General features: G+C 34.8%; 1 protein-coding gene across 2 annotated transcripts in view; it reads left to right on the forward strand.

Moving 5' to 3' along the window:
- Positions 1–4,711: 4,711 nt before the first annotated feature.
- The window catches only part of LOC113523460 (zinc finger protein jing homolog), a 173,707-nt gene continuing 151,575 nt past the window's right edge, over positions 4,712–26,843 (forward strand). Inside the window, exon 1 of one of the 2 annotated variants that reach the window (XM_052895700.1) lies at positions 4,712–5,220. In XM_052895700.1, coding sequence (XP_052751660.1) covers positions 4,898–5,220 — 323 coding nt within the window. In that variant the 5' untranslated portion in view covers positions 4,712–4,897. Of the gene's footprint in view, positions 5,221–19,909; positions 20,174–26,843 lie in introns of those variants that run through there. The other variant, XM_052895702.1, reaches the window with a different exon arrangement.

The raw sequence follows: 26,843 nt of genomic DNA on the forward strand, positions 1-26,843 counted from the left end.
TATGTCTTTTATTGGTACTTTTAGATTTGATAAGAACGATATAAAGGGTTTTATTTAGAGACCTAAATAATTTTAAAATATCATCTGTTTTTGTATCTCTCCTTAGGTTTTTTTATGCAACTTAGAATGGCAAACAAGCTGACGGCCCACCTGATGGAAAGTGGTAACAGTCGCCTATAGACATAAGCAGTAACATGGACATAACAGAGTATACTGTATAATACTGTTGGTAGAATTTTTTCATAGTAAGCAGTCTTCGTTCTGCAAAATACTATTTCAAAGTTTTGACGAGTTAAATTAAAAGTATTCCTGACATCTGAAACATTAAATAGGCTTCAAAATCGTATAGTGCTTGAGAGTATTCGCGACTCCGGTCACGTACACAACCGCTGACCAATTAAATTAACATTTCGTGACTAGATGGCGCTACTGCACGCAAAACCACAGAATACAAACTTATACAAAATCTAAATTATGTTTATCTGTGGTTAATAATTAAATAATTATATGAATACAAACATATGAAATTAACTGTTCTTATCTACACGAAATTAGTAAAAATGTGACACACTGTCAGATTGTATAAAAATTAAAAATATGGAGTATTTATCTCCTATCTACATTTGTTTTAAATGTCTAAAATAAAACGTACAATCAACAGTGACATCTGTTAGGATATTATTATTGCTTTCGTATAATGTAGCTATTATTGTGCTTATTGTATGAATTTCAATAGAGTTAAATCGTCACATCAAAGAATAGAGTGCACCACTAATATCCGCTAGTTCTTTGAAAAATTTTTGTGTTGTTATATAAAAAAAAAGTAAATAAACATGAATCTAATTCCCATTTGAAGAGCTGTGATCTTCCACTTTTTTTTTTTATACCACGAAGGTGGTAAATAACCATACAGCCCATCAGATGGTTTTTTTCTTCGAACTGTATGTACATGTTATTGGCCGCAGATGGCCTTGACAACTTCACCGGGCGCGTATGTAGGGGTGAGTGTGGATGGCATTCCAAGGCCACGGGAGGGGGGCGACAGAGTTTTTTTACCACTAAGATGGCAACTCTTCTGACACTGAGTATCGACTCTTACCGATGGACTGCTCTGATGCTAAACGGCCACTGTAGCCTATGGACGTCTGCAACACTAGGAGTGTCACATGCACGTTGCCGACCCTGAAGAAACCTGAGTATATCCTTTTTGAAAACTCACTATAGGAGAGCTCAAGTCTAATAAAATAATATTAAAGAATGGTGGCATATCCCAATACGCCCCCCTCCCCCGCAGCCGTATACAAAGATATTAAATTTATTTAATAAAATATATTAATGTATTTCGCTTCATTTCTTCACTTTTATGAGATTTAGTGAGATGTATCTCACATTACAGTAAGACAGAGGGCAGGAGTGTTCATGTTTAAAAAAAAACATCAATAAATCGCTAATGGGAAGGGGCGTATCCTAATAAGTACCTAGGTACTTCTGCTACCAAATACCTACAGCTTTTATAGTACAAATTAATATTATGAGATTTTTTTATTGGGTGATAATGGAATGGTAACCCCGCCCGCGCTATCGGTATACTCTGGTAGGGCACCAGTGAGGGATGATTGGTAAGGATAAAAAGGCAGGTCAGTTAGCCCATTGTGATGAATTCAACTACAAATTAGTCAAGATGGTTTCCAGGGGGAACCGCGTGGAGGTCGACCTGATAGGGTATATAGATAGCAATGGGGAATAACCTCCCCATTACTAACAACCCCTTTCCCCCATATTATGAGATCAGCAGTGATCATACCGAAGTGTGATAACGTTAGTACTATCTCTCAATTAAGAAAAACAATTGTACAATGTATCTATACTTTATTGTACATAAAAATTACATTGTAATAATTTATTTTAAATAAAAATGTACCTACAACAGGCAAACTAAACTCTATAGGGGGGAAAAGGGATTGTTAGCAATGGAGTTTGACAGCCCCATTGCTAGCAATATGCCTTATTAGGTCGACCTCCACGTGGTTCCCCCTGGAAACTATCGTGAACAAATCTTTTTGAATTCGTCACAATGGGCTAACTGACCTACTGAAGTAGGTCAGTCCTCACCTATCATCCTTCACTGGTGCCCCGCCGGTGTATACAGATAGCGCGGGTGGGGTTACCATTCCATTATCATCCATTAAAAAAAAATAAACTCTATAAAAGTCTCTTTCCAACAAATCCTGAGTAGAAAGGGGCATTAATTACTATTTATTTATCAATATTAAATTTATACAAGTGCTCTGACAACTAACTAAAACGTTAATCCTATCTACTTATATTATGAATGTCAGTTTGTAAACATGTTTGTTAAATGCTTGAACGGCTGAAAAGATTTAAATGAAATTTTGCTACATGAATAGGGTATATCCTAATTTAAGTCATGGAATACAGTAAATACTAAATCAAGCGAGCTAAGCCGCGGGATACAGCTAGTCATAGGATAAGTCTATTTTTTTATGGGTGTAAATGGCATAGTAACCCCGCCTGCGCTATCAGTATACGCAGACAAGGCACCAGTAATAGACCCCTTTCCCCCCTCTATACAATTTTGGAGCCTGTTGAATATTCCAGACCAGAGGTTTATTATTATTTAGGTCTCCTAAGTAAAATATTGTTAATAAAGTAGACTACCAGTAACATTGCTAACAATACACCCTGTCAGGTCGACCTCCACGTGGTTCCTCCTTGAAACCATCGTGCTGGATTCCAGGTGTATTCATCACGATAGGCTAACTGACCTGCCTGTTCATTTTCCCCTATCATCCCTAACTGGTACCCCGCAAGCGTATACTGTTATCACAGGCGGGGTTATCATTCCATTATCATCCATTAAAAAAAACCATTTCATTATCATTGAAAAAAAAAATAAGATACGTTTATTGGCATGTGTATGATAAAGCTTTGATTTAGTTCCATTTTTATTTACATTATAATGTCGGGAGGTACCTATCTATCTGTTAGGTATAGTGTGCTTTGTCGCTTTCTTTCAAATTATTCATTTATCATAAAAGAAAGAGATGGACTATCTCGATTGGAAATAAGTTGACAGTAAATAGGCATTACATTATTACATATCTATAGTAAATATTAAATAAGCAGGAAATAATATTTCCAAGTCATTTCGTTGAAATCCAGTTCTCTTGGGGGGAAAGGGATTGTTAGCTTTGGAGTTTAACAGCCCCATTGCTAGCAATATGCCCTATTAGGTCAACCTCCACGTGATTCCCCGTGGAAACCATCGTGAACAAGTCTTGTTGAATTCGTCACGATGGGCTAACTGACCTGCTTCATCCTCACCTATCATCCCTCATTGGTGCCCCGCCGGTGTATACCGATAACGTGGGTGAGGTTACCATTCCATTATCATCCATTAAAAAAAATCCAGTTCTCTTAATCATAAAAACATTACATCTGCCATAAACGTTTTTTTAACAATTAAAGTAGTTTGTCTCTTTCTTTTATGCTAAATTCTCAATTTGAATGAAAGTGACAAAATGGTGTAATAGGTAAAGTATGGTGTTATAGGAGTTTTAAGTTTTTATGAATAAGGGGGTAAGTAGGTACATTTATTTGTTTTTTACTCACAAAGCCAGTTAGATTAGCTAGTCAGAATAAAATCTAGTTAGAATAGTACCTAGGTAATACCATCAATTAAACCAATCTAAATAGATATCTGAAAAAAAAATATGTATACAATTCTGTCCCCCCCCCCCCAAGCCAGGTGTCATTACGATGGGTTGATTGCCCTGCCTTTTCATTCTTACCTATCATCCCTCACTGGTGCCCCATACCATTATTACACCAATCTAAGTAAATATGTAAAAAAAAAATGGAATTATTTATAGGTATATGTACACAATACTACCCACTACCCTCCCCCCCTCACTCTATTTCAGGTGACACAACGATAGGTTAACTGACCTGCCTTTTCATCCTCCCCTATTATCTCTCACTGGTGCCCCACCAGCGTATACCGATAGCGCAGGCGGGGTTGCCAGTCCATTATCATCCATTAAAGAAATAATAATATAATCTATTTCTAATACGTATTAATTAAATAAAAATTAAGTAGGTATAGAGACTTGCTTAATTGGGCATTAGTTACTTAACAAAAAACTCTAATTAAGTCTAATTAATTGATGACTAAAAATAGGTAACCTAAAGATATGAGCCAATACAAAGTTGACAATATGATACACCTTAATTTGATTTACAAACTATAATAAATTACTGAACCGATTTTGATAAAATTTCTATGATACCCATCTGTAAGTATATTCTTTCAGATAAAAAAAGTAATTTCCAAATCCGTTTAAACCTGACAGAGTTTGAAGGCGACAAAAATAAAAAAAAATACAACATAATTGAGAACCTCCTTATTTTGAAGTCGGTCCAAAACATATTTTAATTGTAGATTTGGGACTAATTATATTATATACCTATTTATCTTTCTAAACTTTATGTATTTGTTTGTCGTTGATAAGTGCTTGTGATAATAATGCATGTGGATGTGTGCGTGTGCAGCGTGTATGGTCATTACGCTGCATTATTTGTTACGTTTAGGGCTGGGATGGGCCCGTCCCTATCGCTGTGGTCCTACGCTCCCTTCTTTCGTGGATATTTGAATAGGCTCGCGCGTTGCGTAACTCGCGGCCAATGACAGCGGCAGCATCGCCCCTGCACATGCACGGGGCGGAGTCGTTACGTCACCGCGCACTGCCCCCGCTGTCGCGCAGCCGCCGTGACGTCACACCCCGTCTCGCCCCGCGCCGTCAGCGCGCGACCCCAGCGCCCATGCTGCCCGTGGCGGCGCGAGGAAACTTTCTACAAAACACTCGTGCGCTCAAAGATGGCGGATGGGTCGCCCGAGAACTGTGCCGACCCGAAACAAATGAACGATTTAACTTTTTCCGCGCCCGATCCGGTACATAGTGACACAAAAAAGTGCAGTGGGGAAACGTTAAATGACGATAAAGTGAAGTTATCTTTCTACACCGAACTAGAAACGAGTGAATCGTGTGAGAAAAGTGATACGCGCGGCGTGGCCGCCAATTGTACGGCAGCGGTAATCACTACAAACACCCGAAAATCTTGCGACGCTAACATTGAAGACGGCGAAGACAGGAAGAAGCGATGCTTCGACAGATACGACAGCTCCGAATCATCTGACAGGTGAGTGGATGTACTTTTCTGTTAGTAAATGAGCGAAATTTGGATTTTAATATCAGCTAAAGCGTTCGCGGCGTCGAAGAATAAGTCAATGCTCCAGTAACCGGAGGCTGTTCTGTTTTCGATGTCATGGTCATTGTCTAAAATGCTGGTGTTGCTAGGCCGTGGTACGGTTGAATGCCCTCTGAACAGTTTGCTAGGCCGCGAGCACGAGACTCGAGCCGCGAGGCGGCATTATTTGTTAACTAATCGCGGCGAATCGTGCTCGTAATAATGATGACAATTTGTGGCTACTTTTTCGATACTATTTACTTTATCATTAGCGATACCGTATTAAAAATAGTTCAAACGGAAACATAATCACATGTTTAATTAATAACCATTTATTTTAACGTATTGAAAACGATAGAGACAGTAGAAGATATTTTATAAGAACACGCAGGTACCTATCTATTCTAGGAAATTCATTACAGTATCTAGATAGATAGTGTATAGGTGTACATAACTTACAAATTCAGTTACAAGATTGGTTACTTTCTCCTTGCTTTCTAATCGTAATTATTGCGATAATAATCACTTCTATTTTATACTTAATACCTTTCAGTGTTCAGTGTATTGTATAGATATTAGATATTACAATAATAAAATTCCTATCTGAGTTTTTATATTCTGAACCTTGATTTTTTTTATGGATAATAGTAAAATGATAATAAGAAATAAGTCTTTTGTTGCAAACAGAGTAAACTAGATTTTTCTATACATGGTAATGGATTGATAAACAAGAATACCAGGCCTATTGCTAGGAATGTATCCTGTCAGGTCAAACTCCATATGGAGTTGACTTGACATATCCTATATTATGTTTGAAATCACTTAATTTCTCCTAGAAACTAATTGTGGTTAAATCATGTTGAATTCATCACAAGGGGTAACTGACCCAACTACATAACCCAGGTAACAACCTATACCTCCCTCACTGGTACCTCACTAGTATAGGTGGGATATCATTCCATGTATATAGATTTAATAAAAAAAAAATTGTGTGGCACTTATAAAAAAAAATCAAATAATCTCTGTAACCAAAATCTTTGATTGTGCCACATAAATTACTTATGAGTAAGGGAGATTCCTAAGTAATGATCACTATTCAAAGTGGAACAACCTCCCTTATAATAAAGTTCTGTAAACATTTTAAATACTGTATCATGCGACTCAAGAAATTTCTGTTTTATTATGTATGTATGTATATATGATTTGTGTACCAAGTTGCACCAATAATAGAAGTAATAAGTTATGAAGCAATACATTATCTTGTTATTATCATATCATGTATAGAAATGAAAGCAATGTTTAAAAATAAAATGTTAGTATGAAAGTAGATGGATGTACAGGAAGAAAACGACTAAAGAAAAGGTGGATGGATTGCTGAAAGATGATATGCATAAAAGAGGAATGACTCTGGAAATGATAGTTGACAGAGATTAGTGGAAGGAGAAGACATACTGCGCTGACCCCAAATAAATGGGAAAAGACAAGGCAATAATGTTATGGTTTGTGCATATGGTACAATAGTTGAAAATAGAATGCTTACTCCACCTGCGCTATTGTATATACTGGGAAGGCACCATAGTGAGGATAAGGATGAATACTAATGCAAAGTACTCAATCCATTGTGATGAATTCAACAAGAATTAACCATGATGGTGAACTTGGATGAATGTTGACCTGATATTACTAGAAATAGGGTTTTTATACCCCATTACTAACAATCCTTTTTTCCATCCATGTTACATATAGTTTGTACAGTCAATCAAATAAAACAATACTAAAGCCCTATCACAATTATATAATAAAAAAGAAATACTGTAATGAGAAACAAGTTCAAAGTCTTCAGGAATAACTATAAATAATTGTACTGTAGAAAATCACAGTGTATTCTGTGATATTTATGTTTCTAGAAGACAGTTACCACTTTCCATAACACATTATGTGCGGTGTGAAGCGAGATATATGTAGCAAGAAATATATATACACATAATGAAGACTTTATTTACCCCCTAAGGAACCTAGTGTACTATTAGATAATAGAATTTGTTTTTTTTTAATTGTCTAGGTTATCTTAACAATTATTATCAGTTAAAGTCAACAACTTAAAACTGTATTTTCTTATGTTATTCATTATTTTACCAGTAGTAGGTAACTAGGTATATCCTTACATGATATGAATAGAATAAATATGCTTATGGTTATAAGTCCTAATGGGATAAACAGAAGCATTTCTAAACTGTTTCTGTAGTGGTTAATTTAACATCTTACAATTTCTAATCCTCCCTTTTTTTCTTTAGTATTATTGAAGTAACTATAGCTTATAATACAACTATTTTAAATTTTTATTTGGCTTCATTACTTGGCCACTTAAAAACGGGGGAGGGATTGTTAGTAATATGGACTACTAGTCCCATTGTTAGCAATATACCCTGCCAGGTCGACCTCCACATGGTTCTCCCTGGAAATCATCGTGCTGAATTCCAGGTGTATAAATCATGATGAGCTAACTGACCTGTCTTATCATTCTTACTTATTATCACTCATACCGTTAAGTCAGGAGGGGTTACCATCCTTATCATCATTAAAAAAAAAAACTTAAAAACAGGTGTATTTATGTTTCGATTGAATAAGTCGAGTGAATCATGAGACACAGCTTGATCCCTCCTTTGTATGTACTCACATAAATTGTAGAGATTTTTGTTAATTGGATGGTCAATAGAAAAATATCCATGCAGTAATTTTTACATAAAACCTGCGTGGACATACAGACAGACAAATACTAAAAATCATTGATTTTCCTTTATTGTTTTTTAAGCTTCTCTCAATTTTTTTTATATAGCATTAAGATATATGACTACACGATCTTGAACGAACACAGAGACGTTATGATCCATGAATACGATCAATCGAAAAGAGAATAATTTTCCTCTCAACGGTTGGCCGCACTATGCCGGCTCCCTAAATGCTTTTTCACGCTACGTTTGAAGGATCCGAGGTTGTAGTTTGTAGGATGAAGGGAATATGCCCCAGGATTTTGTCTCCTATTTAACAGGTGTCGTTTATTTAAAATTTGATTATGTTAATATCAACTACCGCTAAGACAAAGTCTCGGACGTAGCTGATTTGAAATTTTTGAAGGGAATACTGTTGGCCAGTTGTTTGTCCTGGCTTTATGATATGTTATTATATCATAAAGCCAGGATACAGATAATGACGATGTCCTCAAGTGGACAAATGTAGGTCATCCGATCTTGACCGATAACATGACTGCCACATATATGTGCTCATGTCCAACTGAGGTGTGGTGAGGTGGACATTAGGGTTGCCAAACTTCTTGTTTGTCCTAGGACAAGTCCTCTGTTCCAAATCGTTGAAAGTATCACGTAACATACACGAAAAAAAAAATTAACCGACTAAATGAGAAGTCAATTTCTTACTTTTGGGAACGAGAGAATTGTTATTAATGGGGACTAGCAGCTCTATTGTTAGTATTATCATGACCAAGGGGGCGGCTTATTATTTATTTGGGAAAACTAACAGTGCCTTATGTTTTTTTTTTAATGGATGATAATGGAATGGTTACTCCGCCTGCGCTAACGGCATACGCTGGCGGGGCACCAGTGAGGGATGATAGGTGAGAATGAAAAAAAGGCAGGTCAGTTAGCCCATCGTGACAAATACACTAGGAATTCAGCACGATGGTTTCCAGGGGGGACCACAGGGAAGTCGACCTGGTTGGACATATTGCTAGCAAATGGAGCTCTTAGTCAGTTAGTTATCATTACTAACAATACCTTCCCTAGTTAGTTAGACTGAAATGAATATACCCTATTAGATCGCCCTCCACGTGATAAAACTAAACCATTATGGTGAGTTCTTGTGGAATCCGACATGATGGGCTAACTGATTTGCTTTCATCCTCACCTATCATCTCCCACTAACCTGTCAGCTGGGGGAGAAAGGGATTGTTAGTAATTTTAATTAATTGTTAAAATTAGGAGACTGAGAACCCCATTGCTAGCAATATACCCAACCAGGTCGACCTCCTCGCGGTTCTCCCTGGAAACTATCATGGTTAATTCCTGATGAATTTATCATGATGGGCTAACTGGTCTGTTTTCATTCTCATCTATCACCCTTCACTGGTGCTCCGCCAGCGTATCCCGTTAGCGTAGGCGAGGGTACCATACCATTTTCACCAATAAAAAAAAACCCTAGCTATACCGATAGCGCAGTCACCATTCTATCGTCACCCAATAAAACAAAACCATTTCATTATAAAAATAGTCAGCCAACTTTTGGAAATCGTTTAAATAAAAATAAATTTTCCATTATATATTATAATTTTCACTACTTTTTAGATAAAGTTATTCACTTTTATAAATGCTGGATATCTTTTCAGTTAACCCTGTATAATACAAACAAGAATAAAGTTTACTGGCGTACAATTATTTGTTAGCCTTATCTAGGGTTCAAATCAAACAAATTGATAACAAACCACTTAAAAGGCTGATGTCACCAGTTCGCAAATTGTACATATTGTGTATAACATAGTACTTAACAAAATGCGTTGGGTATTTATTGTTTTAAATTAGACAGTGTACTAAATAAGACTATAGTTCTCAGTCCAAAGAGCTACCACGTAGGGGTGGGTAATAAAATACCAATATCTATATCAGGAATGGCAACGCATGGGCGAAACAATATACTCTGTTATGTCCATGGTACTTACTGCTCATGTCTATAGGCGACGGTTACCACTTTCCATCAGGTGGGCCGTCAGCTTGTTTGCCATTCTAGGTTGTATAAAAAAAAATTCTATATATTTTAGTTACAATATCTATGTACTGATCCAATAACGAACATGTTTTTTTTTTTGTTGGATGAAAATGGATTGATAATTCTGCTTGCGCTAACGGGATACGCTGGCGGAGCACCAGTGAAGGGTGATCGATGAGAATGAAAACAGGCCAGTCAGCTTATCATGATGAATTCATCAGGAATTAATCATGATAGTTTCCAGGGGCGCGCCACCGCGTGGAGGTCGACCTGGTTAGGTATATTATTGCTAGCAATGGGATTTTTAGTCTCCATTACTAACAATCCCCCCCCCCCCCATAACGAACATGTTAAAAGTATTATTATGAAATAATATTGGATAACAGACTTTTAACATGCGAAAATAGATATATAGGCAATATCGAAATGGGGGAAAACCTATTTTCTGCAAACGAGCATGCGGCTCACCTGTTGGTAAGTGACTACCGCCGCCCATGATCGCCCACAACACCAACGGCATTGCAGGTGTGCTGCCGGCCTTTTAAAAAGGAATATACTCTTTTCTTGAAGGTTATGTTGTTGTATTGGTTCGGAAATACTGCTGCTGGAAGTTGATTCCAAAGAATGGTTGTGCGTGGAAGAAAGTGCCTTGAATAACGCACGGTGGAAGACCGCCACTCGTCTAGATGATTCGGATGAAATTTTAGCTTGTGGCGGGTTGTACGGTGGTGAAAATTAGCAGCGTCTGGATGTCTAGAGAAATCCGAAATATAGATATCGGAGCGGTATCTTTATTACTAATGCCTACTACTTCGAGTATTCTATTATGGTGCTGTGTTCTGTTATGGTGCTGTTCATGTCTATAGGCGGTTAACACTTTCCATCAAGGCCTTCAACTTATTTACTATTCTGTTACATAGAAAAAGATATTTTTATGAAAAACTAACATATTTATTTTATTGTTAATAATATACAAGGAATAATAGTTTTTTTTAAATCCTTGTTATGATGAACTAAAAAAGGTAGTCGTGACAATTATGGGAATAAATCACCGCGTTGAGGTCGACTGACAGAGTATATTGCTAGCAATGAGAATTAACGTCTCCATTACTAACAATCTGTCCCATAGATGGTGTTAGTGTCGAACACACGTATGTAATTATCTTATGTTAATTCCAACTACCATCCGGACATCGGACACTGTTATTTAAAAATAAAATGATAAATAGATAGTCGGTCAACTCAAGTTATCTATCTTCACACCGGGGGGTTAAAATAGCTACTTTATACAAATCATAATAATTGTTATTCATTTCATTTGCCCAGTCGGTATTTAATAGGCATCTCGCGCTGAGGGCCTAATACCACTTAACGCACACGCACTAATAAAGTTTCATATGTGATTTATACAAAATGAGTCGTATTATGATTCGTGTAAAGTGGCTATTTTACTCATCAGAGGTCCGTTATGGTGTAGGCAGAGAGGGTACTGGGTGTGAACTGGCTACTGAAGATGATTAAAGTGATATACTGTAGTCACGGCGTATCTATTCATCTTTCCCGTAAAGGGACCTGACGTTAGATATGTGTATACAGTGAACTCGTAGGTATTTATAAGCAGTTTTTTTTTTATTGGAAGTATTTATTTTTTACATGTAAACTTTTGAAATCCAATGATTCCTACCTTATTATTAAAAAGAAAAAAATTATGGAACTAAATCGTTGATTAATTCGGATGAAATTTAATATAATTTTTCTCTCCGTTCTTTTTTACTAATAAAACTAGGTTTTTTAGTCTTTTAATGTACTAGTGAAGCTAAATCGTAAAACTATATAGATACAATCAAAAATATAACTCTTGCTTTTGTAATTTTTTTTTTAATAAAATTTCATGTAATTAAATTTTGTACGTAGCTTTTACAAAATCCAATTTTATATATAACGCCATCTATTAGTATAAAAGGTAAGTGGTATCATAATACAAAATGATTTTTTTATTTATTTTTTTTATTTTATTTTATTGCCACATAAAACAGATCACAACCATAAAAAACTTAAATAATAGTTACATTTGTGATTCTGCTAGGTTATAATCCAATCACATTATGTGCACAGCTTAAGTAATTACAGGACATAATAAATAAATTTAATAATAATAATCTAAAAATTCATTCCGGAGACTTACATATGTCATAATATAATATAAGAATTTGTAGGCACATGTAATATATACTTCTTTTTCATTTAAGAGTTTCCTCTTGTCGGTGCAATTAATTCATGCATCTTCTTCCAGCCAGCTCTATCCCAGGCCATATCCTTTATCTCCCTATACGACATGACGCCTAGTGTTTCCTTTATCTGTCCCATGTAGTTATTCCTCGGTCTTCCTCTTCTTCTTTTGCCCTCTATCTTTCGTTCTACTATGCTCTTAAAAAATCGTCATGTCGTATAAGGTGGCCCAGCATTTTGCCTCTTCTATTCTTTATTATTTCAACCAATATACTTACTCATAATTAAATATTTATCATGAAAAGTTCTTACCAAAAGCTAATTAGCAAACTTTTAATAGTAATTTATATATTATCTCACTATTTGTTTACGATAATAATGACTGATTAATGTTTAATTTATATTTAGGTGAATAGGCTCTAATACAGTTGTCATGCTTCGATCTTCAACATCTCAGCTATTATCTGTCCAATGCTGAATATTTCAACTCCTTCTTAGACTGCTATGAGGAACTGTCCTGATCCACTTGCATCCATTGACTCCATACAGTCCATTTAATTGACGATTAACCACCGACGACTATTTTTTTTTTGATGGGTGAAAATGGAATGGTAACCCCCCCCCCCCCCCCCTGCGCTAACGGAATACGCTGGCGGAGCACCAGTGAAGGATGATAGATGAGAATGAAAACAGGCCAGTTAGCCCATCATGATGAATTCATCAGGAATTAACCATGATAGTTTCCAGGGGAACCGCGAAGAGGTCGACCTGGTTGGATATATTGCTAGCAATGGGATTCTCAGTCTCCATTACTAACAATCCCTTTCCCCCTACCAACATCTAATTGACACGGACTAAATTTTACAAGAGATACAAAAAACATCCCAATTCTGAAGCTATTCCAAATACGATCAAACTAAATAGTTTTATATACTTATATTATTATTATTAAGAAAATGTTGTGTACATCTGTAATTGGTGTAAATGCAAGATTCAAGCCCTGTATATCAATTTAAATTAATGTCTGTATTTACATTGTTGATGTACCTTTTTAAATATATATAAATTACAAAATTCGAAAATTACAGAAAAGACATGTTTTTTTTTTTTTTTTTTTTTTTTTTTATACTACTTAGAATGGCAAACAAGCTGACGGCCCACCTGATGGAAAGTAGTAACCGTCGCCTATAGACATGAGCAGTACCATGGACATAATAGAGTATACTGTTTCGCCCATGATACCCCCCATGCGTTGCCATTCCTGAGGACTCAGGTGTTATTCCTCTGTACCCAGTAAATTCACGCCATATCCCATCCTTCAAACCGAAACACAGTTATGCAAACACAACTGCTTCACGGTTGAAACACGAATGGGACAGAGGTACCCAAGCAATCGACTTTTGTACAAAGTCTCCCTCTGGTACATGTCCTAATAGCATCCGGAAAGCACGTAGGTTTACCATATATTATGCTTTATAATACATTGAGACTATATTTCAACACTTAATAATATTAAGGAAAAAGTAACGTAGGTAGTTGATTTTCAGATATATTATTAGTACATATATATGAAATTAAAAAAATATTTCTCTTTGTAACATAAAAATTAAGATACAAAAGGTACAAATATCTCCAGCTATTTTATAAATGTCAGTTGAAAGGTAGTGGTAGTTAGTTATACGTCGTTTGAAATTTTTACGGCTGCCCATTTTATGCCTAAATCCAGACGTAACTGGCGCGAAACTTGAAGAATAAATTGATGTAGGTAGGTAGGTGGGTAGCGAGAGGCGAAACGTGCAAGTTTGTTAGTGGATCGGTAGGTAGGGCATTCACGCGAACCTAAGCCACAAAGGGTGAGCTGTAAAATAAAAAATAGGAGTTCTAACCGGGCGCGCCGGGGGACAGCGAACGGGTTCCCGCGCGCGCGGTGGTATGTAGCCGTCTAAAGATTTTTTGTGATACAAAATATTTTTATCGCTACATTAGCTTTTGCCCACAACCGTATATATAAAAAATATATAACAGATTTTAAGTCTAATTTCAAATGTCAAATCTTCATGTATGCACATTATTATGATAAGGCTGCTCATTTTCTCGGTGTAATTATTTCTAGTAATTATTTTTATCTATAATAAGTTTATTACTTTGCTACGCTTGGTAGTCGGGTTGGCAACCGCAGTTAGGCTTTTGGTGATTTTTTTTAAGAAGGACGCTTATGTCATATATTTAATCTATTTATTATTTTGTAACACAGACAAAAATTCTAAAAATCTTTTGTTTTCCCTTATAATAAAACCCCTTGTATTGACACCAGAAAGACATACTCTAGTTATATTTTTATAAGATTTTTAAGATCTTTGCAACACAGAACAGATGGAGGGATGTTTAAAATAATATTTAACAAATTATTTAAAGTAAGTACTTATTTAAAGCAAACTACTTTGTTATAAATTCGGGCGACAAATTTTACTCATATTAAGGATTCTTGAGAATTCGTATAAAACTTTTTATACTAGAATCCGTTAATTATGTATGTTAAATTCATATAAAATTTAATTCTACATATTTAAATGTCTTAATGTTTTTATTTTAACAAGTTTAATTTACGCATGGCCATAATCTCGCAGCGTTACCGATGTGTGTATCAATGACATTGACTTTGTCTAGCAGGTGTTTTTCAAGTACACCTGTTTGTAATCGAATATTGGTTCATTGAATATTCTGTAATTTGTATGGGTTAAATATATATCTATGAAACATAATATATAATGTAATATTAAGAATAGATAATGTGGAAATGTTTACGTATCTACAATAGGTACACTCATACTCTGTGCTATAACAGCTTGCTATGACTGACAGTTGATATTATGGCGATTTTTACATGTATACTATATTGACGTTTTGGCAATCGAAGCTAATATATATAATAATCGTAACTTATCAACAAGTAATTTGTTACGTTCCAAAGTTACTTTTTAATAATACTTTTTCTATAGTTTTAGTAATCTGCATGTAAACGTGTGTATTTCGGTTTCAATGTTGGGATATGGCAAAGAAATTACGGGCTACAGAGGCATTACAGCTTAATAGTCAAGAATGGGAATGCACACAGTATATTCTGTTATGTCTATGGTACTGTTCATGTCTACAGGTCATAGTTGCCATTTTCTGTTAGATAGACCGTCAGCCCTACAGATAAATGGCAAGCGAATCCATCGACAAAATCGTCATCGCTAGCGAGTTTGTGAGATAGAATGAGATAGCAACATTCGATGTCTCATTCCAATTCATAGACTCGCTTACGAAAAAGATCTATCGTTGGATTCGTTCGGAAAATAAAAGCAACTCAAGCAAGATGTGTAGACGTGATTTAGTATAAAATAACTTTACTGCGCAATAAGCTCTGCGCTTAAATCATAATCGTCATGGACCAAATTATTTCTAAATGCTAATACATATACGTGAACACAATACGTGTCTCTATTAGCATTTAGAAATAATTTGGTGGCAACGATGGCTATATTTAGACTTTTGTCTACCTTTTTATATCAGGCGTAATTTGGGTAACGTTGTCCTTTAACCACGATGCTGACCTTGACTGTTACGTATCACAGTTTATCAGTCACTTTGTCTGTTGACAATTCAGTTATTAAAACCGTGGAGATAGGAAAGTGAAACGGCGTCAACCAGCTATTTAATAGCCACATCGTTTTATTTACAATATTAAAATAAATGAAAACTATTTAGAGCTTTACCTAAATAATTTTCATTTATAAATATTCATTATTTACTAGCTGTGTGAAAAATGATATGGCCAGAAAGGTAGTGAATGCGGGAATGATTGTGAATAGAGAGGAATGGAAAGGAAAACTAGGAAATAAAGAAAAACTGGGATAAGTGTGGGAAAATTAAAAGTATTTACTAATTGTGCCTGTGACTTCGCGTGATCAGGATAAAAAATAGTTTATGATTTTGTTTTAATTAACTAACTAATTTTGAGTTATAAGGTGTTAAAAGTTAAAAAAATAAACTACCTTTTATGCTTATAATATTAGTAAGGCTATACGGCTTACATATGGCTGAATTATATTTTAATTCAGTTTTTATCCTACAACAGTATACATGTGTGTGCTATTCGTTCGTATCGAAAGTAAATCGGACAATGACAAGATCCGTCTGTTTCACTAATGCATGTCACGACCTAGTCTATACACGCTTTGTTCATAGCGGTAGTTCTTATTCTTTGTATTCCATGGAAGTTATAAATTATAATGAGACATATCATGCCTTCCATTATAAAAAATATGCTACTGGGCTTTGAGCTGTAAAAAAAACTTATCGAAATACTAATAATATGCGGTAATTATTAAGTACGAATGTAGATGTATCTGTAAAATTTAATTAATTTCTCCAGGCTGATACATACAATGTGGCGTCCGCTCAACCGGTCCAGTCCCCCTCTTGCCCCGCGTGCGGTCGTCGTTCCCCTGTCATTAGAAGCGTGCGCGGGCGCAATGGCCCTTGCTGTTGTGCATGCCCTACACTGGGAAATTCAGTTGTGATTTAACTTTTCTAAGAACTAAAATAATAAATAAAATTTTAGATTTGTCTACTTATCTGAATAAGTACTAATACTTGAAAACTGAAATATACCCATCGAACAGTTACAGAAGCGTTGTTAGTTAAATTCAGACGTAAACTATTTTTTTATTTGGATGATATCAAATCTCAATTGTCTCGATCCATCTAAATAGGACAGATGGCAGATTTGCATTGACGTTGCCATCACCATTCTATAAAATTCTGTATTCGGGTCTTGCCGAGAGTAGCATGACACCGGGGTCACCATAGAAATGCCAGCGACACAATTAGTTTTTCGCGACTGACTTATGAATAAAACATGAGAATACGAATAGATTATATATTAATCAAACAATTACGTAATTGATAACGTAGTCTGCAGACAGCGTATGTAGTGTGACCACGTATAAAATTATTGGCGTCGCACAAAGATGAGGAATTCCTCTCTTTGTGATCGAGACGAGTTTATAATGACACTGGTCCAGTCAGGTAGAATCTGAGTCATCAGCCCGTTTGGTCGTTCAACTTTCGTTATTGTTTATTTATATTTTATTGTTTGTACCTTGACGCGTGCGCTGTCCTGTCGTTGTAAACCATTCGCGAGAACCTGACGATGCAGTGAAGTATTTACGACAGAATAGACGCTGCTCGTCATTTCACCCGCGTGAAATTTTATAACTCCCGTCTTGGATGAAATTTTAACATTCTTACTTTTTGTTGGTTGTTTAGACACTTAGTGATGATGAAGCTGATGTCTATCTTTTATCCCTCATAAGGGGCATAGGGATACTTTGAGTAGCCTGTGTTATTATGATAAACCAGATAAAGCACATCAACAACACAATTCAATATGATCTCTTCTGGGGGGAAAGGGATTGTTAGCAATGGAGTTTAGCAGCCCCATTGCTAGCAATCTATCAGGTCGACCTCCACGTGGTTCCCCCTAGAAACCATCGTGAAGTCCGCCATGTACACATATTTGTACTAATGAATAAATAAAAATAAATAATAATAGGAATATATAAAAGTCTTATCTATTAGATAAAATATAAATTTATATTTTTCATGAAGAATGCTGTAAAGCATTATACAATACATGTAGTACACAATGCTTACTAATGAACCAGAATCTACACAAGTAGGTAGATACATTTTGCTCGGCAAGTAACTTCTCTCTTTAGCCAATTATTTTCTCTAAAATCTTCACGAATCTTATCTTGGACCAACATAGGAGCAAACCATGTCGACTGCCAATATAATTGTGACAGTTGGTTCAGAAATCTTTTGGAAGTCGCTTAAAAGTATTAAAATTGCCTGGCAGCCTTTACGCACCGAAACACAAACTACCAAAATAATTTATTTCAGTTCATATTTCTTAAACCATCATTAGTACCTACATTTTTACAAAAAAAAAAAAAATATTGTTGAATATTTGAATGTTTTTGTGTGTACAGGAGAATAATTCATTCAAATGAAGATCGTTGGCAAATCGTATCCGTGTCTAGTTGAATTCCCTGCGTAAATACTGAGACTGACACAGGAAGACGGGCTATTGTCTCAGAGCCGTTTCCCAAAGGATGCCTCGATGGAATTCGGAAGACGTTATACTGTCTGCTTGAACTCTACAGTCCTGTACATACTTTATATATCTACAAACAAATTTAATTACTGAAGTGCACAGACTTGATTCCATTTCCAATTTAATTCGACTTTTCGATAGCTGTTTGTAATTCTTTGAGACATTGATGAAAGAAACTGTAAGATACACATTTCTTGGTTCATTTGAAAGGATGATTTCTGTAACAATAAGAGTTTTCTTTGCACAGAAAATATCAGTAACATAAATCCTGACAAAATTTATATGAAAACACCTTCATCGATTTCTAAATTAATGAAGGCGTTCCAGAATTGGCACAAAATGTCGCGTAACATTCATGCAAAAACAAATACAATTGAATTGATAAACTCCTCCAAGTCGTTTAAAATAACTTTTAGTAAACATTTTAGTATTAAGCGAATGTATTATTGTAATATTAACCTTTATGTCCTCAAACAAAAACTGACCTATGTATACTGACGTGCATTTCTGATGTCATCAAAACATGCACTGCCTGGAGGTATTGTGCCAGATTTATTGCCTATAATTTAGATAATAGGGAAGGGTGGAGCTGTGTCGAATCGGTTAGTAAATCGTGCTTTAAGTCCTAATTACAGATTTGGAATCACAGACCTAACTTCATTGTTCCATAGCTAATTGCCCAATTATTCTGCTATTGTTTTAGTTAAAGAGTTAAAAATCATTTAACTATCTGTTGTTGGTATTGAGTAAATTTGAAATATATTTTGTTTTCGTTTAAAGAAATAATTTATCTTAGTTAAGACACTAATTATGGAAATAACATTGATGAATCATGTGACAATTTTCCTATAAAGATAATCCACTGTCATTGACTATCGGAATATTTATAGTTACACATTGATATGACCATAAAATATGTTCGAATGCCAAAGGTGAATGATATGGGGACAAACTAAAGCAGGTGTAGTGATCGGCAGCTGCGCCACAATGTTGCTTTTTACGATATATTTTAAACTAAAATGACTTGTCAAACTTGTGACTGCAATTTACAAAACGATATCAATTACTTCTTCGTTTTTTTTTTTTTTTGCGGCAGTACAAAAATTCTTGTTGATTCGATTTTGACCTTTGCGAAACTAGAGGTACAAATTACTTAAATTCTGCAGTTTGTGCTCACGAAACTAAAATTATAAGCTTTTTTAAAATCAGTCTAGTACAATTTAAAAGATATCATTACTAGCTGTTTGAGATACCGAAACTAATCGCGTTATAAGCTGTAACAGTTTATCCACGACTTCCGTTAAATAAAGATCTTTTCCACACAAAAATAGCAAAGTTAGTAGAAATAGTACCTAAAATGTGAAACAAGATTTTCTCGGCTCCGGCCCATCTCGGCCGGTCATTTAGAGTGGTCTCGTCGATCCGATAATTGCATTAGCAAGAAACCAGTTTCCACCGCGCATGCCCTTTGACTGCACTGATTCTTTGTGACGTGAAACATGAGAGATGTTTTCTCGGTGTAAAATAGATAGCATCAATGAGAGTAGTAGATACATTAGTCTAATGTACCTATTAAATTTTTTGTTGGTCACCTCAAATATTGTTTTGTTATTAGCTTTAGAATATTGAAACCTTTATTAAAGAGCATATTATTTCCTTTTTAAAAGGCCAGCAATACACCTGCAATTTCTCTGATGTTGTGGGTACCTATGGGCGGTGGTAATCACTTATTATCAGGTAAGTCGTATGATCATTTGCCCCTATTTACCAGAGGGAGAGTTTTTGTACAAAAATCGTTTGCTTGAATACCTCTGTCCCATTCGTGTTTCAACCGTAAAGCAGTTGTGTTTGCATGGCTGTGTTTTGGTTTGAAGGTTAGAATATGGGGTGAATTTACAGGGTACAGAGGAATAACACTCGAGTCCTCAGGAATGGCAATGCATGGGAGGGGGGTATCATGGGAGAAACAGTATACTCTGTTATGTCCATGGTACTGCTCATGTCTACAGGCGACGGTTACCACTTTCCATTAGGTGGGCCGTCAGCTTGTTTGCTATTCTAAGTTGTATAAAATTTTTTTTATAAAAAATATCTTTTTATTTCTCTTGTTAATTATTCTATACATAACGATAGTAATGATAGTAATTGCCAAGTGATTATACTAATTTACTGATTTTGAAGTTAATTATGTAAAGATATGTCTTATAGGATATCAGCCGTATGGTCCCCGTATAGAATAGGCCACCAATTCCTTTCCTATGAGTGTCGTAAGAGGCAGCTAAGGGAGAGCGAGGGATGGACAGCAAAGTCCCTTTTGAAACATCTTTAAAGCTTAACTGCACTTGCCAATCTGTCTGCCAAGCACGGCAACTACGGGTAAACCTCTAACTGAAAGCTTATATTCAGCAGTAGCCAGTTACTACATATATTGATATATATATATATATATATATATATATATATATATATATATATATATATATATATATATATATATATATATATATATATATATATATATATATATATATATATATATATATATATATATATATATATATATAACCAAAAATATCCGGACTTGAATATATATATTTTTAAAAGCAAATTCGAAAACGAATGCTTGTCCTTATTCACGGTAATCTGTGTGTGTGAATAAGATAATGTACAAGCAACAATTCATATAGAGTGGGACTTATAATTTTTATGTGATGTCTGGTAGTGAAAATTTACATCAAATCCAAATATGTAGCTACTGTCATACCTACAACACCATTAAACTGAGAAATAAGGAGCTACGTCGATTTATTGATGGTCATCGATCACTCGGTCGTCGTATTGTTGGATAGCATTCCTCCATCGGACGGACGGAGGCTCGGAATTTAGTGAGCGATTCAACCGTTCGGCTTTATGGATTGCTTTACAATTCTCTCATATTAAGAAATTGACTTTCATTAATCAGTGTTAATTTAAAATAGCTTTATTTCTATTCTTATAATACTTGTGCGATCGTTTTGTAATAACAAGAGACGTACATAAATTCAAGCTGTTAGGATACTAAGTTAAGTTATGTATGGATTCAATAGACATGACTCATCGTCTATAGGAGTCCAGGATGTACCGAATTAATTCGATCGGCTTTTTTGAAATTGATTGTTATGTGAGCATTGAGAAATATGCCGATGAGATGAGAAAAAAATATATTGCGGTCATCGACTTTTAAAGCTGGAAATGATATAAGTGATGTTCCTAGCATATTTATATTACAACGATATTTGAAACACGTAACTGTCACATTCTTACCACCGTGGCTTGTCAAAAGTCACACTTGAAACAAATCTTCGTATACTTATTGTTTTATTTGTTTCATAGCAAAAGAAAGGGAAGCAGTGTAAGTGTTGTTCCAAGATGTATTCAAAGTTTTACCAAGTTCCGACAATTAACACAAACAACGTGTTGACACATAGAGTACTTATAAAATCTTGTAAATAAATATTTTATATAAAATTCTATATAAAAATATCTAATAATAAACATGCTAAATAAAAAAAAATTAAGATTAAAATATATTCAAATCGTATCACAAAAATGTTAGTAAAACTAAAGCATCGTCTCACACTTTTGCTGTTAAAACATACTTAGTTTGTCGAAATTCGATAATTACAGACTTTAATTTAGCGCGACACAGCATTTGTCTTGCGGCTTATTACTTGATATCGTCTTACATATTTCGTTAACGGAAACCCCACCAATATTTCGTACACTTATATTATTCCTACGAGCCCTTCAATTCAACCACAAAATTGTACCTTTCCGTGCTGATACAAGGTATTATTAATTTGGCATTACAACGGTCGCTAATTTCGCGTGATATAATTCGAGAATGTTTGCCCCCGGGCCTGGGGTAAACACCAATTAATCCTGGCAACACGATACGTTGCCAGGGAATGGAGGGGAGGGGAGGATCCCTCCCTTCTGGCAGATTGCTGCATAATCCCGCTGCATTTCTACTGCTTCCGATGCAATTGCCTAAGAGGGCGTGTATCGAGGGGCATTTTTGAATAGATGACACATCATGGTTGATGTATTTTTCTTTTGTTGTTTGTAAATCAATCACATTTGATATTTTGATGATATATTGTATACTAACGCACGCATCGCAACTGCCAATTAAAGAAAACGAATTTCCAAACAGTTTTTAACATATAACATTTATAATTTAGAAATGTATCGTAAAAACTCCATACTTGTGAATTGATGTTATTAGCAGTAGCGAGAAACTAATAAATAGCCATATTCAAAAATAAATGAAATATTTGAAAACAAAAATAAACAACATAATTAATTTAATTAATGGTCTCATGACATTCGAATCACCGCTGGTCAATATTTTGTCACCTATGTAACCCGAAAGTTTAGCGATGAAAAAATAAATGAGTATTCCCAAATATCATCCTCCACAACAAATCAATCGTTCGCAAGTGAACACTTAATGATGTGACATAATACGAGTATATTGGACAACGTCCAACAGTGTCGTTTGACATTTATCGAGCCACAGCGACAACTGAGGGTTATTGGGACCCTAAATATTTTTTATATGCCCAAACGCTTGCTTGCACACAGTGCATTGTTTAATTCTGCTTCTTCACGCTCATTGTCATTTGTTGGACTGACTTGACAATTCAGAAGTGCCCTGTCTGGCTATAAAATTCGACCGTTTTACATTAGCATTGGGTAGACGCGCCGGGGTCTCAGTTTTCAAACTTTACGATTGCTATCAAACTTCGCCCCCTCTCATTAGACTCGATGTACTAAAGTTATTTTGTAATTGCTTTGACAAAATCAAATTTTAGTGGTCGAAAAATAAATATAATAGATTTTTTTTTAATATATATATATATATATATATATATATATATATATATATATATATATATATATATATATATATATATATATATATATATATATTTTTACATGCGTTTAATAATACGTGGGTTTTAAGCATGCTTAAAAATAAGTCATATATACACATAATACATTTTTATTAACATTTAACTAACTTTATGTTTGTTATCGATTTCATACTACAATTCAAGTTATACTAAATTTTTTTTCTATTTAATAACAAAAATCCAAGTTATCCGGCTCGAAGGATCATGAGCTGTTTTGGTAGAGTAGATATTGAACTGAGATAGCTAGAATAATAACACGGTAGAATATTTCAAATCAAATATTATAAGTTATTATTAAGCAGTGTAGTGTTGTATATTTATTTTCTCCGATATTTCAAAACAAAAAGGACGAATGTCTTTAATAATAAATGAATTTACAATAATGTAAAATCGTTAAAATTTGAGAAATAATTTATTAAGGATTAATTTTGTGTAAACGTCAATATCTATATTATATCAAATAAATATGTCAATAAATATATTAATTCACTTATATATACCAAAAATACAATGGTATTTGCTGTCATTCAATTTTTGAGTCGACTGTTACATAAAATATTTAGATCCAGTAATTGGCATTTCTTGTTTTATTCTTTGTTTTTTTTGTAATCTATAGGTACGGTGCGTACTAGATATAAACGCAAATCCCGCATCAATATTTCATGCGTTCCTAAAACCCAATTCGGGAATTTTAATGTACCTAAATAGGACGCTGGTGCTAAATTTTGAAGTCGCTTAGTGAATCGGACTCTCCTCGTCAATGTGTCGGTTGAATGACGTTTAGCCTTTGTGTTACTCTAATATTCGATGCCATGAGATACATAATTCATTATGTTTTGAAAAGAAGTCGTAAAGGTATGTAATGAGGATGAAATGGACACAATCGTAAAAATAGGCAAACATTTTAGTACAAGTTTATGATATGATAATATCTGCCACAGAACGCATACTCGTGTGAAGGTATTGATTTATTGTACCAAGCGTTTTTAGGCCATCGTAGAGCACACGAAAGTCTCTTCATGGCTTGCCAAATTACAAGTTTACGTACTCTCCGGAAAACGGAGCAAAAGAAAATCATTCTTGAATTATTCAATATTCAATCATGAATTTGGAAAATTGAGATTTAGGCTATGATATCTGTGTTGAAATCTTCTTTGGATTCAATTTCTAAAAGTATGTTTAATTTTTATCCTACCAAAGGATATCTACTATAAAATTAAATTAACCGTCCAAGAAAATGGCTTATTAAAAGTAACGTATGTATATCTCAATAGGCACATGAAGTTGTGTAGTATCGACATTCGTATCGAATACTCACAATAAATCAGTGACACGACGCTCCCCGCTTCGGGCTGAACATTTTATTAAATTCCGCGATTAAATACCCGCCGGTAACGTTAAACGAAAACGTTTCGATATTATCGCGATATCTCGACACCTCGACTCACCTCGCCCAGTTTATAATTACGAGCTCGCCGTCCGCGTCCCCTCCATGTTTATGTATTTGCTGTTACAGTGTCTGTACGAGCGGAATACGTAATAGGCTCCATTTGCTAAACGTACTTGCTAACTATTTAACCTCAAGATGTATAAAGCTTCTCTCGAGACGAAACGATCGATAAGCAAAATTATAACATTGGGAAGTTTAATACAACATCAAACTTTAATACGATCAATCAATACAGTTGTCAAGAGCATATCTCCTAAATTTCTGACACTTAGGGTTACACAATACAGTCCATAACTGTTCATCGACATTTGTAGAACGTTTGCGCTGATAACGATTGGATTGATACGATAACCTCTGTTATTTCAACTAACGCAACCACAACTGTAAATAATGTTACGAAATATCTGGCGTGAACTTCTTCACGTATAGATACTGTCATCACTATAGTAAATTCCTAATGCTCAAGATAAAAAAAGACAAATTGCCGAGTCCGATAATAGGAGCAATTCCAAACAGGTTCCTGCCGCACTCTTATCAGCGTATCGCCACAAATTGATAACTGCCAGCGTAGTTTTCACGTCATAGACGCACGTTTGTCGAGTCAATAAATGCGAAAGCACCCTTCGTTAGGAATTCTGTTCCCCTCTCCGCAACTCCAGGCAGGTGTTGCAGCCGGTTTAGGAAGCCAACATTGTCCCCAATAAACTTGGAAAGTTACGGGACCTGTTCAGTTAATGGTCCCCTTCGTTGGCGTGCACAAGAAATGGTTATGCTGATGTTTACCATTTCACCATCGTTTTGTGTATTCCATCGCTTGTTTTGCTCATGAAATGTTGACTCATGTGTGTATTTGTAAGGTCTCCTTGCTATACAATCACACTTAAAATTAAGTATGTGTTTATATAATCATTTAATACCAAGTCTGTCCTGTTTTTTACATTACCACTAGTGGTAATGTAAGAAACAGGATACAACACAGCTATTAAACAAATGTAAATGGATTTTAAGAATTTTAGATGTTAATAAAGGAAAAAATGTAAGGATTCGATTCCATATAATTAACAATTGTGTCCCATAAAAAAAAAAAAAACGAATACAGTTGTGTCAATTGTGACAAAACCAGTTGTTTTGATTTAAAAACTAAACTACTGTACCGATTTCGATAAAATTTATATAATATGAAAGAATAAACTACCAATATGTAAGTATATTCTTTCAGATAACAAAAATAATTTTCCAAAACGAGTTAAAACCGAGTTATGAAGTAACAGACATAAAGAATACAACCGTATTAAATACCTCCTTCTTATTAAAGTTGGTTAAAAATAATCATAATGGCATCTTTAAAATTTTTAACGTGATACAAAGTCGTGAATTTCAATCTAGGAATGATTATGTGGATGGATACTCGTATATTAATAATTACATATACATAATATGCCAATTCAATTAAAGTTTTCTCAGATGTTTCAATAAATAATAACTTATGTACTGACTTTTGAAATAGTTATAAATACAGATGGGCAAAGCACCGGGTTTAAACCCGGTGCTTTGGTAAAAACCCAATAAACACCCATAAACTCCCATAATCACCCAAAAAAATAGGTTTTTACGTATTTTTTTGAAAATATGTAAGTAATACCAATAAATTATTTTTATAAATTGTATTGATCAATTCTACAATATTAAATAAAACGTTAACTAATAATATTTCAGGAAATTTTAAAAATCTATATATAATAAAATGAAAGTAATTAATTTTCAGTGTTTTCATGTTGCAGTTGATCAACATGTTGGCCTTTTGCTTCCCGTAGATACTTTAAAATTTCTTCATAACACCTCGTTCGCACACATGGCCGTATATATTTAAATTCTTGAGCCACTAACAGTCCGAAATACTCATTTCTTTTATCCTCTTCTCCATAAATTAAGCATTTAGAACAGTTTGTTTCTTCTTTCAGTAAATTTTCTTTTACTTTATCCTCGTTTTTTTCTTTGT

This window comes from Galleria mellonella, unplaced genomic scaffold, assembly GCF_026898425.1.
Source record: "Galleria mellonella isolate WM207_F2 unplaced genomic scaffold, CSIRO_AGI_GalMel_v1 utg300, whole genome shotgun sequence".
Classification (NCBI taxonomy): domain Eukaryota; kingdom Metazoa; phylum Arthropoda; class Insecta; order Lepidoptera; family Pyralidae; genus Galleria; species Galleria mellonella.